Below are 20867 nucleotides of genomic sequence, written 5' to 3'. Positions count from 1 at the left end.
TAGGCTACATTGATTAATGAATTTCGATTCATGTGTTTTTCTTACAATAGACAATGATTAACAACTGATGGTTAAAAATAAGAAATTAATTTAGTTCAAATTAAATGTAGGCAACGCTACTGCCAAAAGCATAAAGCCTTATATACCGTCTCATGCAACAACAAGAAAAAAAGAAGAAAAATAAATCATTTGTAAATATTACAGAAATAACACGCATTATATATATATATATACAGGTTGGTTAATACAGGTAAATATGTATAAATATAATTAAAAAAAAAAATATGTTCTCATTGATTTAAATATGGGTAATGAAATTCCTGTTCCTCTGTGGTTGGGAGCGAAAAAAATTAACAGAAAATAAAAAGGGAAACTTCATTTGCCTCGACCTTTCTTTTCCACCACCATAAAGATTCGTAAATTAGGCCAACCAAAATAGACGTTCCTAAATAAATAAATTAAAACAGAGGTAAATTGAACATATTTAATGAGGAATAAAATTCGTATGGCGCAAGATTTTCTATATAAACCGTGCCATATTTCGTTTTAATTAAAGTATCGAGCGCTAACGTGCGCGGACATATTCTTCTCTCCGACATTTGGAATGGTGTTAATTTTCGCTCAAGGACTCAACTTCAAATAAGTATGAGGTGGGCTGGCAATATATCAAGTAATCGAGCGAATGGAATTGGGGGGAGGAGTTTGAGCAAGGTACCGCTCCTTCAGCATCCTTCCTAAGCAGCATCCCAAGGAGCTCTTGTCTTGCAATGATTGGAACGCCAGTATGCCACCTGAAACAGGACGGTCACTAGGAATCTGGATAAACACTTCAAGACACCTTAGGACTCGACAATGAGTTTGCCAATTTGGTGAGTATTTTTTTCTTACGTTTCCTAAATTGAGTTTAAGATTGAAACAGTAATGATTAATGTTCTTTGCAGTATATACTGTAGCATCATTTTCAAATAAGGGTTCCATTGAACTAGAAATTAGTAAATAATTATTGAGGTACATAACAGGCTTATTGCTGTTTACCTGGCAGAACAAGCATTTGGTCTGTCTGAGGAGAAACAACAACTGTAGTTTGTTTGTTTGTTTGCTGTGTTTTTTTGCTGTGACACTGGACTAGTTGTTGTTAGCCAGGAGATTGTGCTGCACTTCACTGACAATAAAGGTATATCTTTGTTTATTAGTGAGCTTTTTAGGGCAATCCTTTTTCAGTTTCAGGCTTTTGACACTTTTTGACTTTGAGTTGCTAATTTGTGGGCTGGACTCAGCTGTACAGCAATTAGTACTAAAACAGTTAGAGAACTGTAATGGCAGCAGAAGCAGCAGCCCTTGTGTGCAGCCCTCTTCATGTGAAGACCTATCTCGGGTAAAGACCTGCGAGTCTACCTGCGCTAGTCCACCGAGCAAGGACACCAACAAGGAGCCAGCCACTATGCTAAGTTTTGCCCCCTTCTCTCATTTTCTCATAATTATTCTTTATTCTACTTGTAATATGTGTTTTCAGTACATTCCTTTTGTCTCATGTAGGCAAAAATCTACATGCACACGCTGTAGACTACGCACTCCAGAGCACCTTAGGTCACTTAGCAATGCCTCTCCACAGCCCCTCTCTAACTCTATTGGACTGTGGAACTGCCAGTCAGCTGTCAACAAAGCTGACTTCATTCCAGCCTTTGCCAGTCAGTCAAAACTCAATGTTTTGGATCTGACTGAGACATGGATCTGCAGAGATAACACTGCAACTCCCTCAGCTCTCTCAACTGACTTCACTTTTACCCACACCCCTCGTCTGACTGGGCTGGTTGGGTTTGCTCATTTAAAAACTCATGGAAATAATCTTCTCTCTGCAATAACACAACATTTGAATACCATGCCATTACTGCCACTAATCCTGATAAAATCCACTTTTTGGTCATCTATCGCCCCCCAGGTCAACAATGCAACTTTGTTGAAGAGCTACATGTATTATTGTTCTCATTCCCTGAGGATGGCATTCTGCGGGTGGTCCTTGGGGACTTTAACATCCACCTGGAAAAATCTCAAGTGGCTGACTTTCTAGCTCTTCTGACCTCATTTGACCTTACAAGACTGCACACCCCTGCAACTCACAGAGCAGGGAAACTGCTAGATCTCATCCTTACACTTAATTGTATCTCCAATAATCCCCTTGTTACCCCATATCTCTGACCATTTCTTTATCCAGTTTTCTGTTACTCTCCCTTCTTTTTTACCTCTTACTCCACCTATGGCCTCCTTGCACCACAAACTTCACTCTCTCTCACCCACTCGCTTCTCTTCCATAGTCTCTGCATCCCTTCCCTCCACTAACCATTTCTCTTCAATTCATTTAAATGAAGCTACAAATGCTCTTTGCTCAACATTAACTTCTTGCCTTGATAGTGTCTGTCCTCTTTCCTCCAGGCCAGCACGTGCCACACCCTCCAGCCCCTGGCTGTCAGAGACACTTCATGATCACTGAACCGAGTTGAGGGCTGCAGAGAGAAAGTGGCACAAGTCTAAAGACCCTGCTGACCTGTGTAAGTATCAATCACTTCTCTCCTCTTTTTCTGCTAGAGTTTATGCTGTTAAAATTGATTACTCCCAGAACAAGATCAGTAACACTTCAGATTCCCATAAACTATTTTCAAATTTCTCATCTCTTCTCTATCCTCCTCCACTACATCCTACTATTTTTCTGACTGCTGATGACTTTGCCACATTTTTTACTGACAAGGTTGTGAGCGTCAGCAGCCAGTTCTCTACACCTAACACCCACAGCTACTCTCTTCCAACATCCCATCCTCTGTTTTCCTCTTTGTCTCCTCTCTCCGAGACTGTGGTCTCCAAAGTGCTTCTTTCTAACCGTCCTACCACCTGTCCACTTGACCCTATCCCCTCTCATCTTATGCAAGCTGCCTCTCCATCGATCTTACCCACACACACACACACACACACACATTATCAATGCATCCCTCACAACCGGAAACTTTCCCAATACATTCAAGAAGGCTTGAGTAACCCCACTGCTTAAAAAAAACAACACATAACCCCACAGTAGTTGAAAACTACAGACCAGTCTCGCTCCTATCCTTCCTGTCTAAAACACTTGAGAGGGTCGTTTTCAACCAGTTGTCTGATTTTCTCTCACAGAACAATCTCCTCGACAGACATCAGTCTGGCTTCAAAAAAGGGCCCTTAACAGAGACTGCCCTCTTGTCAGTAGCTGAAACCCTGCGACTGGTGAGAGCTAACGCTACATCATCCATCCTCATCCTCCTTGACTTGTCTGCTGCCTTCGACACAGTGAACCACAAGATCCTCCTGTCCACCCTCTCTGACTCTGGTATCACAGGAACTGCACTTGGATGGTTTGAGTCATATCTTACTGACAGATCGTGCAAGGTCTCCTGGAGAGGAGAGGTGTCCAAGACACACTAGCTGACCACTGGGGTTCCTCAAGGATCAGTGCTTGGACCCCTCCTCTTCTCGATGTGCACGACATCACATGACCGGACCGGTCATTGAGGGACATGGCTTTTCCTACCACTGCTACGCAGATGATACGCAGCTCTACCTGTCATTCCAGCCTGATGACCCTACTGTCTCAGCTCATATCTCTGCCTACCTCTAGGATGTTTCGACCTTCAGCTCAACCTTGCCAAGACAAAACTCCTTGTGATCCCAGCTAACCCATCTGTTGACCACAACCTCACTTTTCATCTTGGTTCAACTACACTAACACCAACCAGAACAGTCTGGAACCTGGGAGTGGTGGTAGACAGGGTTGGGGAGTAACAGAATACATGTAACAGGATTACATATTTAAAATGCAAAATATAAGTAACTGTATTCCACTACAGTTTTAATTTAAATCTTTGGTAATTAGAATACAGTTACATTCAAAAAGTATTTTGATTACTGAGGAGATTACGTTGCATTTTATTGTCATTTGTTTCATTTAATATTTAGTCCTTTCATATGTAAAACATTTATACATATAAATTATGCGATCCAAAGTGCATTTGAACAGCGGTGAAACACTTTCTTATGATGTGTTACATTCATACGAGCAGACAGAGAAGTAAGTTTGAAGTAAGTTTGGAGCAGAAGAAATGGAAATAAACCTTGTGTAAATTGTCAGCTTTACGCTAAGCTAAAATGCTATTTCTAGCCATTTTACATGCACATGTTATCAGGCAAGATTATATTTTTTATCAAGAAAATTAATGTTAGATCATAATTTATTTTTTCTAGTAAGAACTTTGATATTAGGGCAAAAATCATATTCTTGAAATTAATTTTTGTATTGTTTTCCTGTAAAAATATCTAAAAATCCTTAACACAACTGAAACAACACTGCTTAAGATATTTAGGTTTTTCAGATAATGTATTTTTAACATGTGTATTTTATCTCACTGTACTGCAGAGTTTTTATAGTCAAAACAAGTGAAAAAATCTACCAGTGCTGAAGAAGTAATGCAAAGTATTTAGAATATGTTACTAACCTTGAGTAATCCAACGGAATACGTTACAAATTACATTTTACAGCATGTATTCTGTAATCTGTAGTGGAATACATAAAGTAACCCTCCCAACCCTGGTGGTAGATGACCAGCTCAATTTCACTGCACACATCTCATCAAAGGCCCGATCTTGCAGATTCATGCTTTACAACATCAGGAAAATCAGACCATTCCTGTCTGAATATACTACATAGCTCCCGGTCCAAGCTCTGGTCATTTCAAGACTGGACTACTGCAGTGCTCTGTTGGCTGGCCTCCCAGCTAACACAATTAAGCCACTGCAGATGGTCCAGAATGCAGCAGCCCATCTGGTCTTCAATCAGTCAAAAAGGGCTCATGTCACCCCACTCTTGACTTCACTGCACTGGCTACCTGTAGCTGCCCGCATCAAATTCAAGGCTTTGACTCTGGCTGTCAGGACAGCCAATGTAACTGCACCCTCTTACTTCAATTCAGTTCTTCAGGTCTATGCTCCAACTAGCTCTCTGCGGTCTATGAACGAGCAATGCCTGGCGGTCCCATACCAAAGAGGCTCAAAGTCTATTTCACGTTCGTTCACTTTCTCTGCTCCTCTGAGGTGGAATCAACTTCCACCTCCACACGATCTACTCATCATTCAAGAACCAGCTGAAGACACATCTGCTTCATGAGCACTTAACCAACCCACACTAATTGCACTTACTACTGCACTTAACCTTCACTTAATGTAAAAAAAAACAACAACAAAAAAAAAACATGTCTGTCTCTTTCTTCCGTGCTAGCATCTTTATTACTCCAGCCACAGTGAGAACTTGGCAGTCCTATACTATAGATGTTGTTAAAATTTGCATTGCTTGCTATGTGTCTTGCTATGTTGTAAGTTGCATTGGATAAAAGCATCTGATAATGACTAAATGTAAATGTAATGTAAATGCTATTAAAGCCACATCCTATTTTAACTTTGAACTGCAATGCAGAGCTTTATCTTATACTTGTGTACCTGTTCCAGAGGAAACTCACAACAATGTCTGTGGAATTTTAGCTCGCTTGACTGAACACTTCAAATTTGAGGATGCCTGTTTTAAAAAAGAAACAATCAAAAGACAAAGGTGATCCTAGTGTAAGTATTATTACATGTTTGCATGTAAAAACAAATTTAATTGAAACAATATTTAAATGTATTAAAACATTAAAAATGTTTACTATACGTAATGTTGAGCCAATGTTGATCACATGGTGATGCATTTAAAATGCCAATGCCGTTTTTAGATAATTTTACAGAAGTGGTGTTGTTTTACTCAGACTTTTCCAGGGCAAAGCCAAATAAAGGACAAAAATGCTTTGGATTAATACATTTGTCTTGGAGCACTTGAAGCATAAAAGGTTTACAAGGACTCTATCAATACATCAGGCTAATTAGACAAGAAACTCATTAGTTAATGTACACATACCACAAGAGCAGCCAAGAAAACAGATGCTATTAAAGTAAATGCTGTCTCTGACATGTTGAAATATGAATTAATTAATTGGAATAAAGCATTGCTCATTATATTGGTTTAGGGCCTGCCCAAGCTCCCAGTGCCCCCCCTGCAGCAAACTCTGGACATGTACCTGAAGTGCATGAGTCATCTGGTACCGGAGGAAGAGTTCCGAAAGACAAAGACTATTGTAAAGGAATTTGGAGCACCTGGTGGGAAGGGAGAATTTCTTCAGAGAAAGCTACTGGAGAGAAGTGAGCAGAAAGCCAATTGGGTAAGGACTCAGCACTAATAGCAAAGAAAATTGTGACTTTGCTGAAAGTAATTTTGTTTTTAATAATTTGTTAAGTGTTTGGTTATATATTTTTGCATTGTATTTTATTTAATCATTTATTTTTTGCTTATATTTTCTGTCTCTTTTAATCATTTTTAAGGTGTATGACTACTGGCTTGAAGATATGTATTTAAATAACAGATTAGCACTACCTATCAACTCCAGTCCAGTAATTGTCTTTCCCAAGCAAAACTTCAGGGGTCAAAGTGATGCACTCAGGTACTGGACCTCCATCTAGATTCTAGTTTCATCAAATTGAACACATGTAGACAAGAGTAGCTTTCAATTTTCACTCTAGTATTTGTTCCAAATTCTTCTATAAACAACATTTCTTCTAAACAACCCCAGCTCTATTATATTGCATGTCTTCATTGATAATGATTTGTTCACAACAATGGGTTTTGGTCAGGATGAATATGAATTGTTAAAAGTTGTCAAGTAAAAATGCACAATCTCTTTCACCAACTTTTTAGCACCATATGGCTATGTAATTGAGGGTCTCATTAACTAAAACTTAATTTCTCATTCAGCAGCATTTAATAAATGTGTAAACAAAGTGTCCCTCCCAGATCACCCTGAGGTTGATTTTAGTCCTAGAATGGCAGTCACAGTGAAACAACATAATTTCTCTAACTTCATCTCATGGAATGAATGTTAATATAACTACATTCTTGCAGAATTACTTTTTCATGCCAAATTCTGTGTTTCGTTAGTTTCCTGGTGAAAATGTTGAGGCGCTACGACAACTGTGTGTTTTATTCACTTTCACAAGTCACGAGTCCTACGGTTGATGACTTTCTAAACACTTATTTTTCACACTATGACTCACACAGTGCTATGTTATGAGATCGAAAAACTTTTACTATATCATTTGAAAAACAATTCATTTGAACTTGCATTTACATACTTAGTCCAATGTGATTAGCTTCCATTGTAGCTCACCTAATATAGTGTTGGACTTTGGACTCAGTAGTATTCAGTTCCAGACCAGTCAAGCACGCAAGCTGAGGCGTGAGATGAAAGTGTCATAGAAGTGACACGAGATGACGTGGTTTCTTCAGGAAATGTGCTTTTCATTTTCATTTTGTTTTTGGACACTATCGGTTAGGTTTAGGCGTTGGGTAAGGTTAGGTTTTGTTCAACTCTCAATTTTTAGATCACAATTGGCTAGGTTTAGGTTAAGGGTTTTCGTTAGGGAGCTACGTTTTACTCATTAAAACCTACATCTAACATTCAGCTTAAAAACCTCATCTGATTACGACACTTACACACGTACATTTCACTTGCTTTTGGCACCCCCGCTGGACATTTCACTAGAAAACTGCAGCCAAACGTGTAATAAGCCACGTTATTTTGTTTTGCAAAAATGCAGCCATGGTCACGTAATGTTCATGAGATCAAGCAGAAGTTCTATCCAGGCTAAGGTTTCTTTATGTTTTCTATACATTCATGATTTTTCTATTAAACGAAAGTTTACTCACAAAATGTTAATTCTTTCATCATTAACTCACACTCATTTCACTCCAGCCTGTATGACTTTCTCCTGTATGGCAAAGAGCAACTTAGACATTCTACTAGATATATCCTTTTGTGTTCCACACAAAAGAGAAAAGTGATACATGTTTGAAATGAAGTGAGAGTGAATAAATAAAAAAAAAAAAAATCTAAACAGTTTCATAATACTAAACAACAGTTTTGCATTAGAAAATCTCTTTGGAAAATATGAAATGAAAACAATGGCTTAGTTAGACCCCAATTATGGCACCTGGCAACCACACTCATTCCCTACACTTCAATATGTATTATGGCATAATTAATGTTTGTATAAATAAAGTCTTGTATAATTTTGTTCATCAGATTTGCTGCCCATCTCATTTCTGGTGTATTAGAGTACAAATCTCTAATTGATAGGTAGGTCACACTCCTTTTTTCAACAAAAGAAAAACTGGAATTTTCCACAATAACTAACTGTTATTCTGATCATGAACATATGCATCTTTTTGCAGACATGCTCTCCATGTAGACTATGCTCGTGGGCAGCTAGCTGGGACTCCCCTGTGTATGGAGCAGTATAACAAAATCTTTACCTCTTACCGTCTGCCTGGACCAAAGACTGACACTCTAGTGGCTCAGAAGAGCACTGTAATGCCTGAGCCAGAACATATAATAGTGGCTTGTAAGAATCAGGTAGGCAGTATTTGAACTGTTAGTCAATCTATCTTGGTGTGATCTGGACTACAATGTATGAGTATTATGCCATCAAGTCACTAATTTTCAAGCTCTCTGACAGGTGCTCATTATTTTGGTGACTTGTGAAGGATAGCTGGGATTCAGTTATATCATTATGCTTCAGTATTAAGCTAAAGTTGGTCACAAAAAGTCATAAGCAAAGTTTACAACATTCTGGGCTTATTAGAGGATGTTTGTCAAGGAAAATTCTGTCAACTTAAAGAAACACTTTGCTTTATGTATAAAAATATAATCTTATTATCAAAGTTTTGTGAAAGGTGAGCTCAGATCTTCAGTTCTGAGTACCAAAACCTAAAGACTTATCCACGTGGGAAATACAGTATGAGCTGTAAGGCAACATACCCAAATTATAAAGCCAAAAGATCTGATGCTGTGCAATGCCATGCTGTAATCTAATTTTCAGGCCCGTTTTGTGTTTGCAGTTTTTTGTTCTTGACGTGGTGATAAACTTCCGCCGGCTGAATGAAAAAGACCTTTACACTCAGCTGGAGCGAATCAGAAAGATGGCAGACAGTGAAGAGGAGCATCTGCTTCCTATTGGTCTGCTCACATCAGATGGCAGAACAGAGTGGGCCGAGGCTCGCAGTGTACTGATCAAAGGTCAGACATCACTTAACCTCAACTATACAAGATCTATGTCACTAGACCAGCAATTTGACATTAAAGTTTTCAAGTTACCCGTGAGAAACTAGACAACTTTCAGAGTTTATCTGAAAAAGGGATCTCTCTCCCCTATAAATTCCCCCATTAAAACAGCAAGTTCAATACAGGTTAATGGATTCACTCACATATAATGTAATACTATACAATTGGGTGCAGATTCTACCAACAGGGACTCTCTAGATATGATTGAGCGCTGTCTGTGTCTGGTGTGTTTGGATGACCCAACTGGCATCGAGCTGACTGACACCAACCGAGCTTCACTGATGCTCCACGGAGGGGGCAAAGACAAGAATGGGGGCAACCGCTGGTATGACAAGCCCATGCAGGTAGAGAACACAAAGAGAGCTCTAAAAAATGACAGAGTGCATGTGATTTTGAAGATTGATTTTAACATTCAACTACTGTAATGGTCTCAGTTTGTAATAGGTGCAGATGGATGCTGTGGTGTAGTCTGTGAACACTCTCCTTTCGAAGGAATAGTGCTTGTGCAATGCTCAGAATATCTACTGAGATATATGTAAGCCAAATTTCACCAAGTAATTCTCTTTTCATAGAAATACATTTCAAAGTGACTCTTGGCTACCCAGAGGGCACTGTTGGTTTGGCAGATTCAATGAATACCTTAACTTCTGAAAGAATCTATAATAATATCTTATTGCTTGTTTATTCTCATTAGCATTGTACAGTTACAATTATGTATTTAAATCGGCATAAATGGAAAATCTCTAATTAGACATCTTGATATATATGCAATTACAGCCTGAGAACAGTACATAAGCAAGTGAAAACACAAAATAATGGTTTGAATGATTATTTGGACAGGAGAGGCAGCCCTTCTAAATTGGTGAGAGCAGCCAGCATGAGCGAACTTCCTGCCCCTAGACGACTGCGCTGGAAATGCTCACCAGAAATCCAAACTTTCCTAATGGCATCGGCAGACAACTTACAGAGGTAAGTCTCTAAAACAGATATTTCACCAGAGTAGCAAATTCTTTCAGACTGATTAAAATTACATGACTGTGGCAAGATTTTTGCTAAATAATATTATTTGGTTCCCTCACAGACAGTGCATTCAAAAAGTATTCAGATCCATTCATATTTTTCACATTTTGTTATGTTGCAGCCTTATGCAAAAATGCTTTAAAAAAAGTTTTTTCACATCAATCTACACTCCATACCCCATAATGACAAAGCAATAAAACAGATTTGTAATAACTTGAAAATATCACATTGACATAAGTATTCAGACCCTTAACTTAGTACTTAGTTGAAGCTCAACCAGAGTGACCATCGGGTTCTTGGTCACCTTTCTTACCAGTGCCCTTCTCCCCTGATTGCTCAGTTTGGCTGGATGGCCAGCTCTAGGAAGAGTCCTGGTTTTTCCAAACTTATTCCATTTAAGAATTATGGAGGCCACAGTGCTCTTGGGAACATTCAATGCAGCCGAATTTTGTTTTTGTTTTTGTTTTTGTAGCCTTCCCCAGATCTGTGCCTCAACACAATCCTGCCTCTGAGCTCTGCAGGCAGTTCCTTTGACCTCATGGTTTGGTTTTCGCTCTGATATGCATTTTCAGCTGTGAGACCTTATATAGACGGGTGTGTGCCTTTCCAAACCATGAATAATCAATTGAATTTGCCACAGGTGGACTCCAATAAAAGTGTAGAAACATCTCAAAGATAATCCAGAGAAATGGGATGCACCTAGGGTTGCCACTTTTGAAGATTTAAAATAAGGGACACTTAACCATATCCTCCACAGTTTTAGCAATAAATGTGTTGAGCTAATATGCATTATTAAGAAAAATTGTATATCCTTTCTTATTTGCTAAAATGAGAACTTTCCTGACCCATGACAAAAAACAAACAAACAAAAAAAAAAACTTAATTTCTGTTTTCAATCAATGTTAAATTGGCGATCCGGAATGATTTTACCGTGATGCCATCTGACCAGCTTAAATATGTGACAAATCGCATCCCGTATTGTTTCAATACAGGATGCATCATTTTATCTTTAAATACGGGACGATCCCATATTTTACATGATGGGTGGCAACCCTAGATGCATCTGAGCTAAATTTCAAGTGTCATAGCAAAGGATCTGAATACTTATGTCAATGTGATGTTTTGGTTTTTTCTTTTTATAAATTTGCAATGTTATCAAAAATCTGTTTTTTGCTTTGTCATTATGGGGTATGGAGTGTGGATTGATGTGAAAAAAATAAATAAAATAATTTAAAGCATTTTAGCATAAGGCTGCAACATAAAATGTAAAAAAAAAAAAAAATGGAAGGGGTCTGTTTCTGAATGCACTGTATTGAAGCATTTCTGAAGTGAAATGTTCACTGTGTGGCGCTAAAAGCAAATTTTCTCCAAAACAAATTAGGTTTTTAGGGTTAATTCTCTACAAACCTAATCGATTGTGTCATAAAAGCAAATGTAAGATAAAAAACATTACTGCTCAAGCAACCATGTTATGGTTCTTCTATGACACTTTCGGCTCACATGCCGACTTGCTTGCTCTTCAGGATTCGTACCTCTGTTCATTGCATTGCAAGTGCAACGCTCTATCAGTTGAGCTACCGTGCAATTTGATCATACTCCAGCAAGTTTGTAAATGTAGTTGATTTTGTAGTGCAAAATGTTAGTTCACCCAAAAAAAGAAAATTCAGTTATTGTTTGCTCACCCCTGTGTTGTTATAACCCCATATGACTTTCTATCTTTTTCTTTAACACAAAGGGAGAAATTGTGAAAAAATGTTGTGCTCAGTGATGTCATACAATGGCAGTTTATGGTGATCACCTCTTCAAGGTTCAAAAGGACGCAAAAGTGTAATTCAGAAGTCTAATAAATTATTCCATGAGACTCATGATTGTTATTGCTGAGGTGGACGGTGGACCTGTCTTTAGATAAACCAAACAAATTTTCACTTGAACGCCCCATGTCACCATCGGGAGGCTGCGTGAACTGCAGCTCTCGTGTAGTCTCGTGAACATGCAGAGGAAAGTAAAGGTCGGTCAACAGTTTTACTAAATAATACATTAAATTGTATGCTTTAATAACAATCATGAGTCTTTTGGAATAATTTATTATACTTCTGAATTATACTTTGCGTTCTTTTGAAGCTTGAATGTATTGAATTATATTGAAGCCATTGTGTGACATCACTGAGCACAATTTTTTTCACACTTTCTCCCTTTGTGTTAAGAAAAAGAAAGTCAAATGGGGTCATAACAACTCAGGGGTGAGTAAACAGTGACTGAATTTTCATTTTTGGGTGAACTATCCCTTAAAGTCATGCACTATAGTAAAAGTGTTTAGATGTCATAAGATAGCATTGTGAGGAACAGTGTGAAAAGTAAATGTTTATGAACTGATACTCTGTCCTTTTGATCATGATTTGTCTGAAAGTGAATAAAAGTCATTGTAACACCTCTCTAGTTTTTTTATTTTATTTTTTATTTATTTATTTTTTTCAACAGGAAACAAACACAATACTTATGAGCTATGAGGAAATCATTTTGCAAAATGGTAGATTAAGTAACGTGATTCTATGAGACCAGGTTGTGTACTATATAAACTAATTTAAGTTTATCTTGTTAAATCTCAAGGTTTAATCTCTCTAGGTATCAGAGGTGTTTTAAGAGACAATAAAATAAATGTATTTGATTTAAAGAAATATTTCAGGTTCAGTACAAGTTAAAGTGATAGTTCTCCCAAAAATTAAAATTCTCTCATCATTTACTCACCCTCATGCCATCCCAGATGTGTATGACTTTCTTTCATCTGCTGAACACAAATGAAGGTTTTTAGAAGAATATTTAAGCTCTGTAGTTCCATACAGTGTAAGTGAATCGGTACCAACTTTTTGAAGCACCAAAATGTAAATATAGCCATCATAAAAATAATCCATATGATTCCACTGGTCTAATTAATGTCTTCTGAAGCAAAACACTGAGTGAGTGTAAGAAATAAATCAATATTTAAAGCTTTTTTACTAAAAATGATTGCTTCCAGCCAGCTTGAGGTTTGTACGTTGATGAGGGTGGAGTTCAAACTGCCTCTCATGTGATGTAAGTGCAAAAGCCTACTCTGCATAGATATCCATTCGTACATACCTTATTAGCAGATGTTTCTATGGACCGCAATACTGTTTCCAGACAAAAGCAACTAATGCAGCAGTCTGAGCAAGGAACTCAGTCTGAGGCATCTCCTCCACTCACTCAATTGCATTCAAACCAATTCAAACAGCTCTCCTTGTTCACCGTTCCAGGATACCGCCGCATTTGATGTATCCAAACCAGCCGAATGAGGCATCTATGTACAACCCCAATTCCGAAAAATTTGGGACAGTATGAAAAATGCTAATAAAAACAAAAATGAGTGATTTGTAAATTATATTCACCCTTTGCTATATTGAAAGCACTACAACTACACATTATATGAGGTTTTAACCTGTGATTTTTTTTATTTTTTTTTAAATGTACAGTAATTTCAAATCAGATGATTGCAACACGCTCCAAAAAAGTTGGGACAGTCGAGTGTTTTCCACTGTGAAACATCACCATTGGTTCTAATAACACTTAATAAGCATTTGGGCACTGAAGACACAAATTTGTTAAGTTTAGAAAGTGGAATTTTCCCCCATTCATCCATTATGTAGGTCTTTAGCTGCACAATTTTACGGGGTCTTCGTTGCCATATGGTGTGCATATTAATGCGCCCCACATTCTTAATTGGAGACAGGTCAGGACTGCATGCAGGCCAATCTATCACCCACACTCTGCTCACACAGCCATGCACTTGTAATCCGGGCAGTATGTGGTTTGAAGTTGTCCTGCTGGAAAATGCAGGGACATCCCTGGAAAAGACGGTGCTGGTTGGCAGTATATGTTGCTCCCAATTTGTACATATCTGTCTGCATTCATGGTGTTCTCACAGATGTGCGTATTACCCATGCCATAGGCACTGACACACCCCTGTCCCATACAGACACTGGCTTTTGGACCTGATGATAATAACAGCTTGGATGGTCCTTTTCCTCTTTGGTGGCTGTGTTTTTCAAAATCTTTTTGAAATATGGAGTTTTCGGACCAAAAACACAGTTCCACTGTTCTTCTTTCTATCTAAGATGAGACAGAGCCCAGAGAAGTCGGCAGCGCTTCTAGACAGTGTTGATGTATGGCTTCTGCTTTGCATGGTAAAGTCTTAACTTGCATCTGTGGATGCAGCGGCAAGAGGTGTTGGCTAACAAAGGTTTACTAAAGTAATCCCAAGCCCAAGTCCATGATATCCATTACGGATGAATGATGTTTTTTAAGACAGTGATGTCTGAGGGATCAGAGATCACACGCATTCAGAAGTGGTTTTCGTCTTGCCCTTTACGCACCGAGATTTGACCAGATTCCTTGAATCTTTTAATTATATTGTGCACTGTAGACGGTGAATTGCCCAAAATCCTTCCAATTTGTCTTTGGGGAACATTGTTCTCAAAGTGCTGGATTATTTGCTTAAGCATCTCTTGGCAAATTGACAAGTCTTGAACGATCCTTGCGCTTCAAGGACTAGGCTGTTTTTGGAGGCTCCTTATACAGTATACAGTACTGTGACACAATTGCCTCACCTGTTAAACATCTCCTGTTTCACATCACCTTTTTATTTCAACTTGTCAAATTGTTATTAGTCTTAAATTGCCCGTCTCAACTTTTTTGGAGTGTGTTGCAATCAGCTGATTTTAAATTACTGTACATAAAAAAAAAATAGAAAATAATATGCAATTCACAAGGTAAAACATCATATAATGTGTTGTAGTGCTTTCAATATAGCAAAAGGTGAATAAAATTTACAAATCACTCGTTTTTGTTTTTATTAGCATTTTGTATACTGTCCCAACTTTTTTGGAATTGGGATTGTATGAATCTATGCTTCTCTGTTGTAAACAACACTGCACTTCCGTTTTTTTCTGTATTTCAAGCGGCAGTTCTCGTGAGAACTTGCCAACGTGCTTGACCTTGACCCTCGTGAATTTTTAGTAAAACATTTTTTAATATTGATCTGTTTCTTACACAAACATAGCGTTTCACTTTTGAAGACAATAATTAGACCACTGGAATCGTAAGGATTATTTTTATGATGGCAATATGTACTTTTTGGAGCTTCAAAAAGTTGGCACCCATTTATTTACATTGTATGGACCTACAAAGCTGAAATATTCTTCTTAAAATCTTAATTTGTGTTCTGCTGAAGAAAGACAGTCATACACACATTGGATGGCATGAGTGTAAATTATGAATTAAATTAAAGTTAATTTTGAGAGAATTGTAATTTTTGGGTGAACTAATCCTTCAAACTCAATCGACAAGCATTTGTGGCATAATGTTGATTACCACAAAAATTAATTTTGACTAGTCCCTGCCTTTTCTTTAAAAAAAGCAAAAATATGGGTTACAGTGAGGCTGTTACAATGGGAGTGAATGGAGGCCAAATCTTGAAAGTTAAAATACTCACTATTTCAAAAGTACAGCCACAAGACATAAACAATATGCATGTAAACATGATTTTTGTGCGATAAAATCACTTACTATCCTTTTCTGTGTAAAGGTATAGCCAATTTTACAACTTTGTTGCCATGATGATGTGAAGTTAACAAACCCTAAAATTACTGTAAAAATGACAATTTAAACAACTTTCCAGCTCAAATAATACACAAATGTTATTATAAGCTTCACATTTATGCCTTTAAACCCTACAAAAATTGTCCCCATACACTTCCATTGTAAGTGCCTCACTGTAACCTCAGATTTTTTATTTATTTATTTTATAAAGAAAAGGAGGGACTAGTAGAAAGTAATTTTTGTGGTAATCTACATTATGTCACAAATGCTGTCAACTGAGCTTAACTTGAATCGAACCCAGAATATTAAACCCTCCAAAAATTGGCCTCACTGCAAACTTGCAGCCTCACTTGCTTTTTTTACAGAATAGGAGGGATGAGTCTAAATTATTTTTTTGTGGCCATCAACATTATCTCACAAATGCAGTTAAGCTTAACTTTATATGAACCCAGAATACTCCTTTAAGAGAGTTTAAAATACAATCAAAGAATACAAGAAATGTTTTGGCATTTAATTATTATTTTTTTTTTACATATCTACTGTCAATTCCCACAGACTTGTCAAAAATCTGGACATGAATGTCCACATATTCACCGGTTATGGAAAAGAGTTCATCAAGAGACAGAAAATGAGTCCTGATGCTTATGTTCAAGTTGCCCTGCAGTTTGCATTTTACAGGTTAGACTTCATTAAATGTAGAATTAATAATTACTATAGATGGAGGCTTCATGCCTAACATTGATTTCTCCTTTTGCAATCAGATGTCATGGACGTCTAGTGCCAACGTATGAGAGTGCATCAATACGCCGCTTTCAAGAGGGACGAGTTGACAATATTCGCTCTGCAACACCTGAGGCCTTAGTATTTGTTAAAGCTATGACCGATAGCTCCAACTTCACTGTATGTAGTTTGGCCTGTTTACATTACATTCTTTTAAATCAATCAAATTGCCCAGTATTTTACGTATGTCAGTTTCATCTTATTTGTAGTATACAACATGATTCTTGCTTTTATTTTTACAGTAAATAGATTCTACACCACTGTCTGCCTTTATTTATTTAGGATGCTGAGAAAATGGAGAAGTTTCAGAATGCCATAAAAGCACAAACCAATTATACAATTCTAGTAAGTGTAGCAGACTGCTGAATTTAAACCACAATTACTAAATCTGTCAGTTACATTTATGAGTGTTTGTGATTTTCAAACTGTGATTGTGCTCTACAATAAACATTGCTTCCACTCTGTGGAAACAGGCAATCACAGGAATGGCAATAGACAATCACTTGCTGGGACTGCGAGAGATTGCCAAGGAGCTGAAACTCGAAAAGCCTGAGCTGTTCTCTGATCCGACCTATGTCACCAGCAACCAGTTCATTCTCTCTACAAGCCAGGTTCTCTTAGATGCCACATTGAAATTAAGAGATATACACCTAACATTGTGCAATATATACATATGAAATGGAATTGTGCTCCATAGTGTGCATATAATCTTGATTTTAATAGTTGTATTGAAAATCCTTTATGTATATATCGAGATCATTGAATGTTCTTGTCTTCACATAGGTCCCAACCACTGAGGAGATGTTCTGCTGCTATGGTCCTGTTGTCCCTAATGGCTACGGAATCTGCTACAATCCTCAGACGGACCACATCCTCTTCTGTGTGTCAAGCTTCCATGACAGTGCAGAGACCAGCTCATATTTGTTTGTGAAGGCTCTTGAGGGGTGTCTGAAGGAAATGCAAGGTCTATGCAGAAAATGCAACATTCAAGCTAAACCAGCTGACTCCACAGAAAGGACTGAGGGAACACCGAAGGTAATGAAGAATGGGAGCAAGTCATAGCAAGAATCAGGACCACACACTGGCTCATCCTGTAAATGTTTAAACCATGTGGTAGATGCAAGAACCAATGTGACTGAATGAACAGTGCTCAGGATGGGAGGGATTTGGGGAGTTAATATATATATGTACCAAGATAGTGAAGCTTATTAATTATATATACATATGCATATTTGCTGGGTTCAGAAAGGGTCATGCTTTCAAAGAATACAGGGTTGGTTATTGCAGGAATGAGAAGAATGTGTTGCAGCACAACGAAGATGGTTGTAATTGCACACATAGGCCAATGAAAGGAGGACAGAAACAGAAGTAATGAGATAATACACTGAGGGGTTAGGATAATAAATTCACTGCCTCCTAAATGCCCTCTCAACTAGCTGAGCTGTGTCTCACAGAATCCTAACCAGTTTTTCAGTTTGCCTAAGAGTGCATTATAGTTGACAGTGTCAAAGGCACCACTAAGATCAAATAATAGCAGAACTGATAATTGGTAGTATTTACTTAATCCTTAAGTATCTGTATGAAGGCTATCTCAGTGCTGTAGTCAGAAAGTAGACTGGAAATTGTCCAAATAGCGGTTTGAGTTTAGAATTTGAATCTGTTCAGCTGATTGACGACCTAATAATTTTGCCTATTAGATAGTGCTATAATTTTTTGTACTATGCATATGATATTAAAATTATAAAAACATATTGATTAGCTGTAAAAATCTATTCCATTTAAATGTCATGTCAGGGTTACAATACGGTTATGGATGTTTAAAAATATTCTGAGTGACGGCTCTATACTACTGGATCAGAAGCTGCTGTCTTTTTTTTTTTTTTTTTTTTTGTGAGCCTCAACATTTGCTTTTCAAAGTTAGTTTCAATTAAAGATATCTGTTTAGGAAAATATAGCAAAATAAGTCTATTTTGAGTCTGCAGGATATAAACATGAAGCCAAGGCCAGTTTTAAAAAAATCATCATTATAAATTATACTGTATGGTCTTTTAGTTTTAAAGTGTACTGTGCTGTGTTGTCTATACATTTCTCAATGGGGCATATTCTGAAAAGCAGAGACCAAGCTCAAAAAAAAAAAAAAAAAAAAAATCTAAGCTAGTGTGAGTAATAAACAGTGTGCATAAAATCGTAAAAGTATATCGCCTATTGTAAATCACCATGTTGCATGAGCATTGTATGTGGTTCCATTCTGTGTCTTGGTTTCCAATGCAATAATACTTTAGTAACAGGGATTTTGATTTCTAATGCAATAGTAGTAAGCTGATATGAAACTGTATCATTGTTTGATTGTAATCATCATTGTATGTGACAATATGCTTCTAAAAAATAGCAATATGCTTCAATATGCTTCTTAAAAGGTGTTAAACAAAATTTAAGAAACAATACTTGATGTTTGCTTAATGCACATAGAAAAAAATGGGAGTATGTTTTTATATGTAAAATGGAATATTACTTTATTTTCAAAGTGCGTGTAATTTGTATATACTATGTGTTGAATGTTGTAACAGTAATTATATTTATTAAAAATATGACTATCCACAGCATTGAGAAATGTATTTTTAGCAGTTTATAGCTAAATTAAATAAGTATTGTATTAAAAATAGTGTTTGAAATAAAGAAACATAAGCCAGTCAATCATGTTACATATACAGTATAATATATATATATATATATATATATATATATATATATATAAAATACTCGATAGACTACATATATAGAAAAATTATAGCCTTAGCCTAAGTGTTAGTAATAGGATGTGTCGTTTGTACATCATGGCCTCATGTTAAGCATGAATACTGTACTTGAGGACGGCCAATGTTAACCAGTAAAATACATGTGAAAGCTAAGATGCGACAGAATGTACTTTGTTAAACTGGTGGTGGAGTGCTTAAACTGTAATGTTCTTTAACTTTGAGATATTTATTTTTCTAAGTTTGGGTTTTAAAAAGATATATGTTCTAATTATGAATAACATTGTGTTGTAATGATGCCATTAAAACTACTAAACAAAAGTGACTTATGTACACTGTGTATTTTTTACATCAACTATCTTACACACTCGAAAAATATTTTAGCCTTTTTTATTTTTTTTTTTTTTTATTTTTTTTTTTATTTTTTTTTTACATTTTACACATTTTAATTTGATATCAAATTCCATCTCATTACATTTTGTGTCATTTTTTACAAAATTCCACTAAAAACAAGATATGTTAAATTTTATACATTTTATTTTGTTAAAGATTACTTAATTCAATTTGATGGAATTTTTCTATTAAACTGAAATGAATAATTCTTAAATTGTTTTTTTTTTTTTTTTTTTCGGTGTATGTTTAGTGTGGCAGACGATTTTTGACAACATACAGGCCAGGGCAAGATAAAGTACATTCTAATTTTACTTTTATTTTAAAGTTTGCATTAATTATACAAGTACTTTTCATATAGCAAACACTTTAATCCACAGCAACTTACAAATGAGAAATGCCAAGTAAAATTGTATCCAGAATTGTGTGGAAAGGTACGTGCTAGAAGAGAGATTGTCCCTTTTTGTTACAGTAATGGACAAATCAAGTGCTCACCAAAGAGTCTTGAAGTCAGGACTATGCTGCTCGGGTGGAGTTTGGACTAACATTCGCCACAATATTTCTTTGAAATATTATCTTTAAACAGGCATAGTTTACCAGAAGAATCACTGCAGATCAGCTAATTAGATGAAGAGGGGAGGGGAGTGTCAAGACAAGTCAGGAACTTTTTGAAAGATTCAAATTCATAGAGAAGGTACAATGCCATGACATCATGTCACATTTACACCTGTGTCTCTTGTTAAATATAGATAGACAGGAAACTTTTAATAATGACGCTTTGACATGATCGACAATCGTGTTTTCAAAGAAGCAAGGCAGCTGAGGTTGTGTGTAGTTTAAAGTGATCTATGTAAATGGACAAACTCATCCTCTTTCTTAAGGTGTCAAAGAAACATACCCAGCCCTTAACAATCAAGATTTTGCTTTATGTCCTCATATGGGAGGGTTAAGATGCATGCCACTAACAAACTGTTCTTCTGAGACAAACTGAGAGTAAGACAAACCTTTCAGAATGGCAAACCAACCACAAAGAGAAATCTAATTCTGGAGTCATGATATTGTTTTTATATTGAAGGAACATGTTGCAGTTCCAGTA

The 20867-nt window shown here is 36.8% G+C and overlaps 1 protein-coding gene across 5 annotated transcripts; it reads left to right on the top strand.

Moving 5' to 3' along the window:
• Window positions 1-720: 720 nt before the first annotated feature.
• On the top strand, window positions 721-19692 carry LOC127414022 (choline O-acetyltransferase). 5 transcript variants are annotated; one of them, XM_051651668.1, is made up of 16 exons: window positions 721-869; window positions 2431-2546; window positions 5554-5631; window positions 6072-6263; window positions 6424-6542; window positions 8181-8234; window positions 8330-8510; window positions 8996-9173; window positions 9393-9562; window positions 9653-9753; window positions 10059-10187; window positions 16404-16526; window positions 16610-16748; window positions 16911-16973; window positions 17102-17239; window positions 17412-19692. In XM_051651668.1, exons 3-16 carry the CDS (start codon window positions 5584-5586, stop codon window positions 17688-17690), a joined length of 1914 nt encoding a protein of 637 aa, XP_051507628.1. In that variant the 5' UTR covers window positions 721-869; window positions 2431-2546; window positions 5554-5583; the 3' UTR covers window positions 17691-19692. The 5 variants fall into 5 exon arrangements, with proteins under 5 accessions (XP_051507628.1, XP_051507627.1, XP_051507631.1 ...); XM_051651667.1 differs by having other exon boundaries at window positions 5521-5631; XM_051651669.1 differs by lacking the exons at window positions 721-869; window positions 2431-2546 and adding an exon at window positions 3233-3249 and having other exon boundaries at window positions 5521-5631.
• Window positions 19693-20867: the final 1175 nt, after the last annotated feature.

Source organism: Myxocyprinus asiaticus, chromosome 23, assembly GCF_019703515.2.
Source record: "Myxocyprinus asiaticus isolate MX2 ecotype Aquarium Trade chromosome 23, UBuf_Myxa_2, whole genome shotgun sequence".
In the NCBI taxonomy this organism is placed as follows: domain Eukaryota; kingdom Metazoa; phylum Chordata; class Actinopteri; order Cypriniformes; family Catostomidae; genus Myxocyprinus; species Myxocyprinus asiaticus.
This window is presented reverse-complemented; position numbering and strand designations above follow the sequence as displayed.

Coding starts and splice junctions, on each gene's coding strand:
- LOC127414022 (XM_051651668.1), top strand. CDS start 5,584: ATGCCTGTTTTAAAAAAGAAACAATCAAAAGACAAAGGTGATCCTAGT. Junction 8,235..8,329: donor TACAAATCTCTAATTGATAG/GTAGGTCACACT, acceptor ATCTTTTTGCAG/ACATGCTCTCCATGTAGACT. Junction 8,511..8,995: donor TAGTGGCTTGTAAGAATCAG/GTAGGCAGTATT, acceptor TTGTGTTTGCAG/TTTTTTGTTCTTGACGTGGT.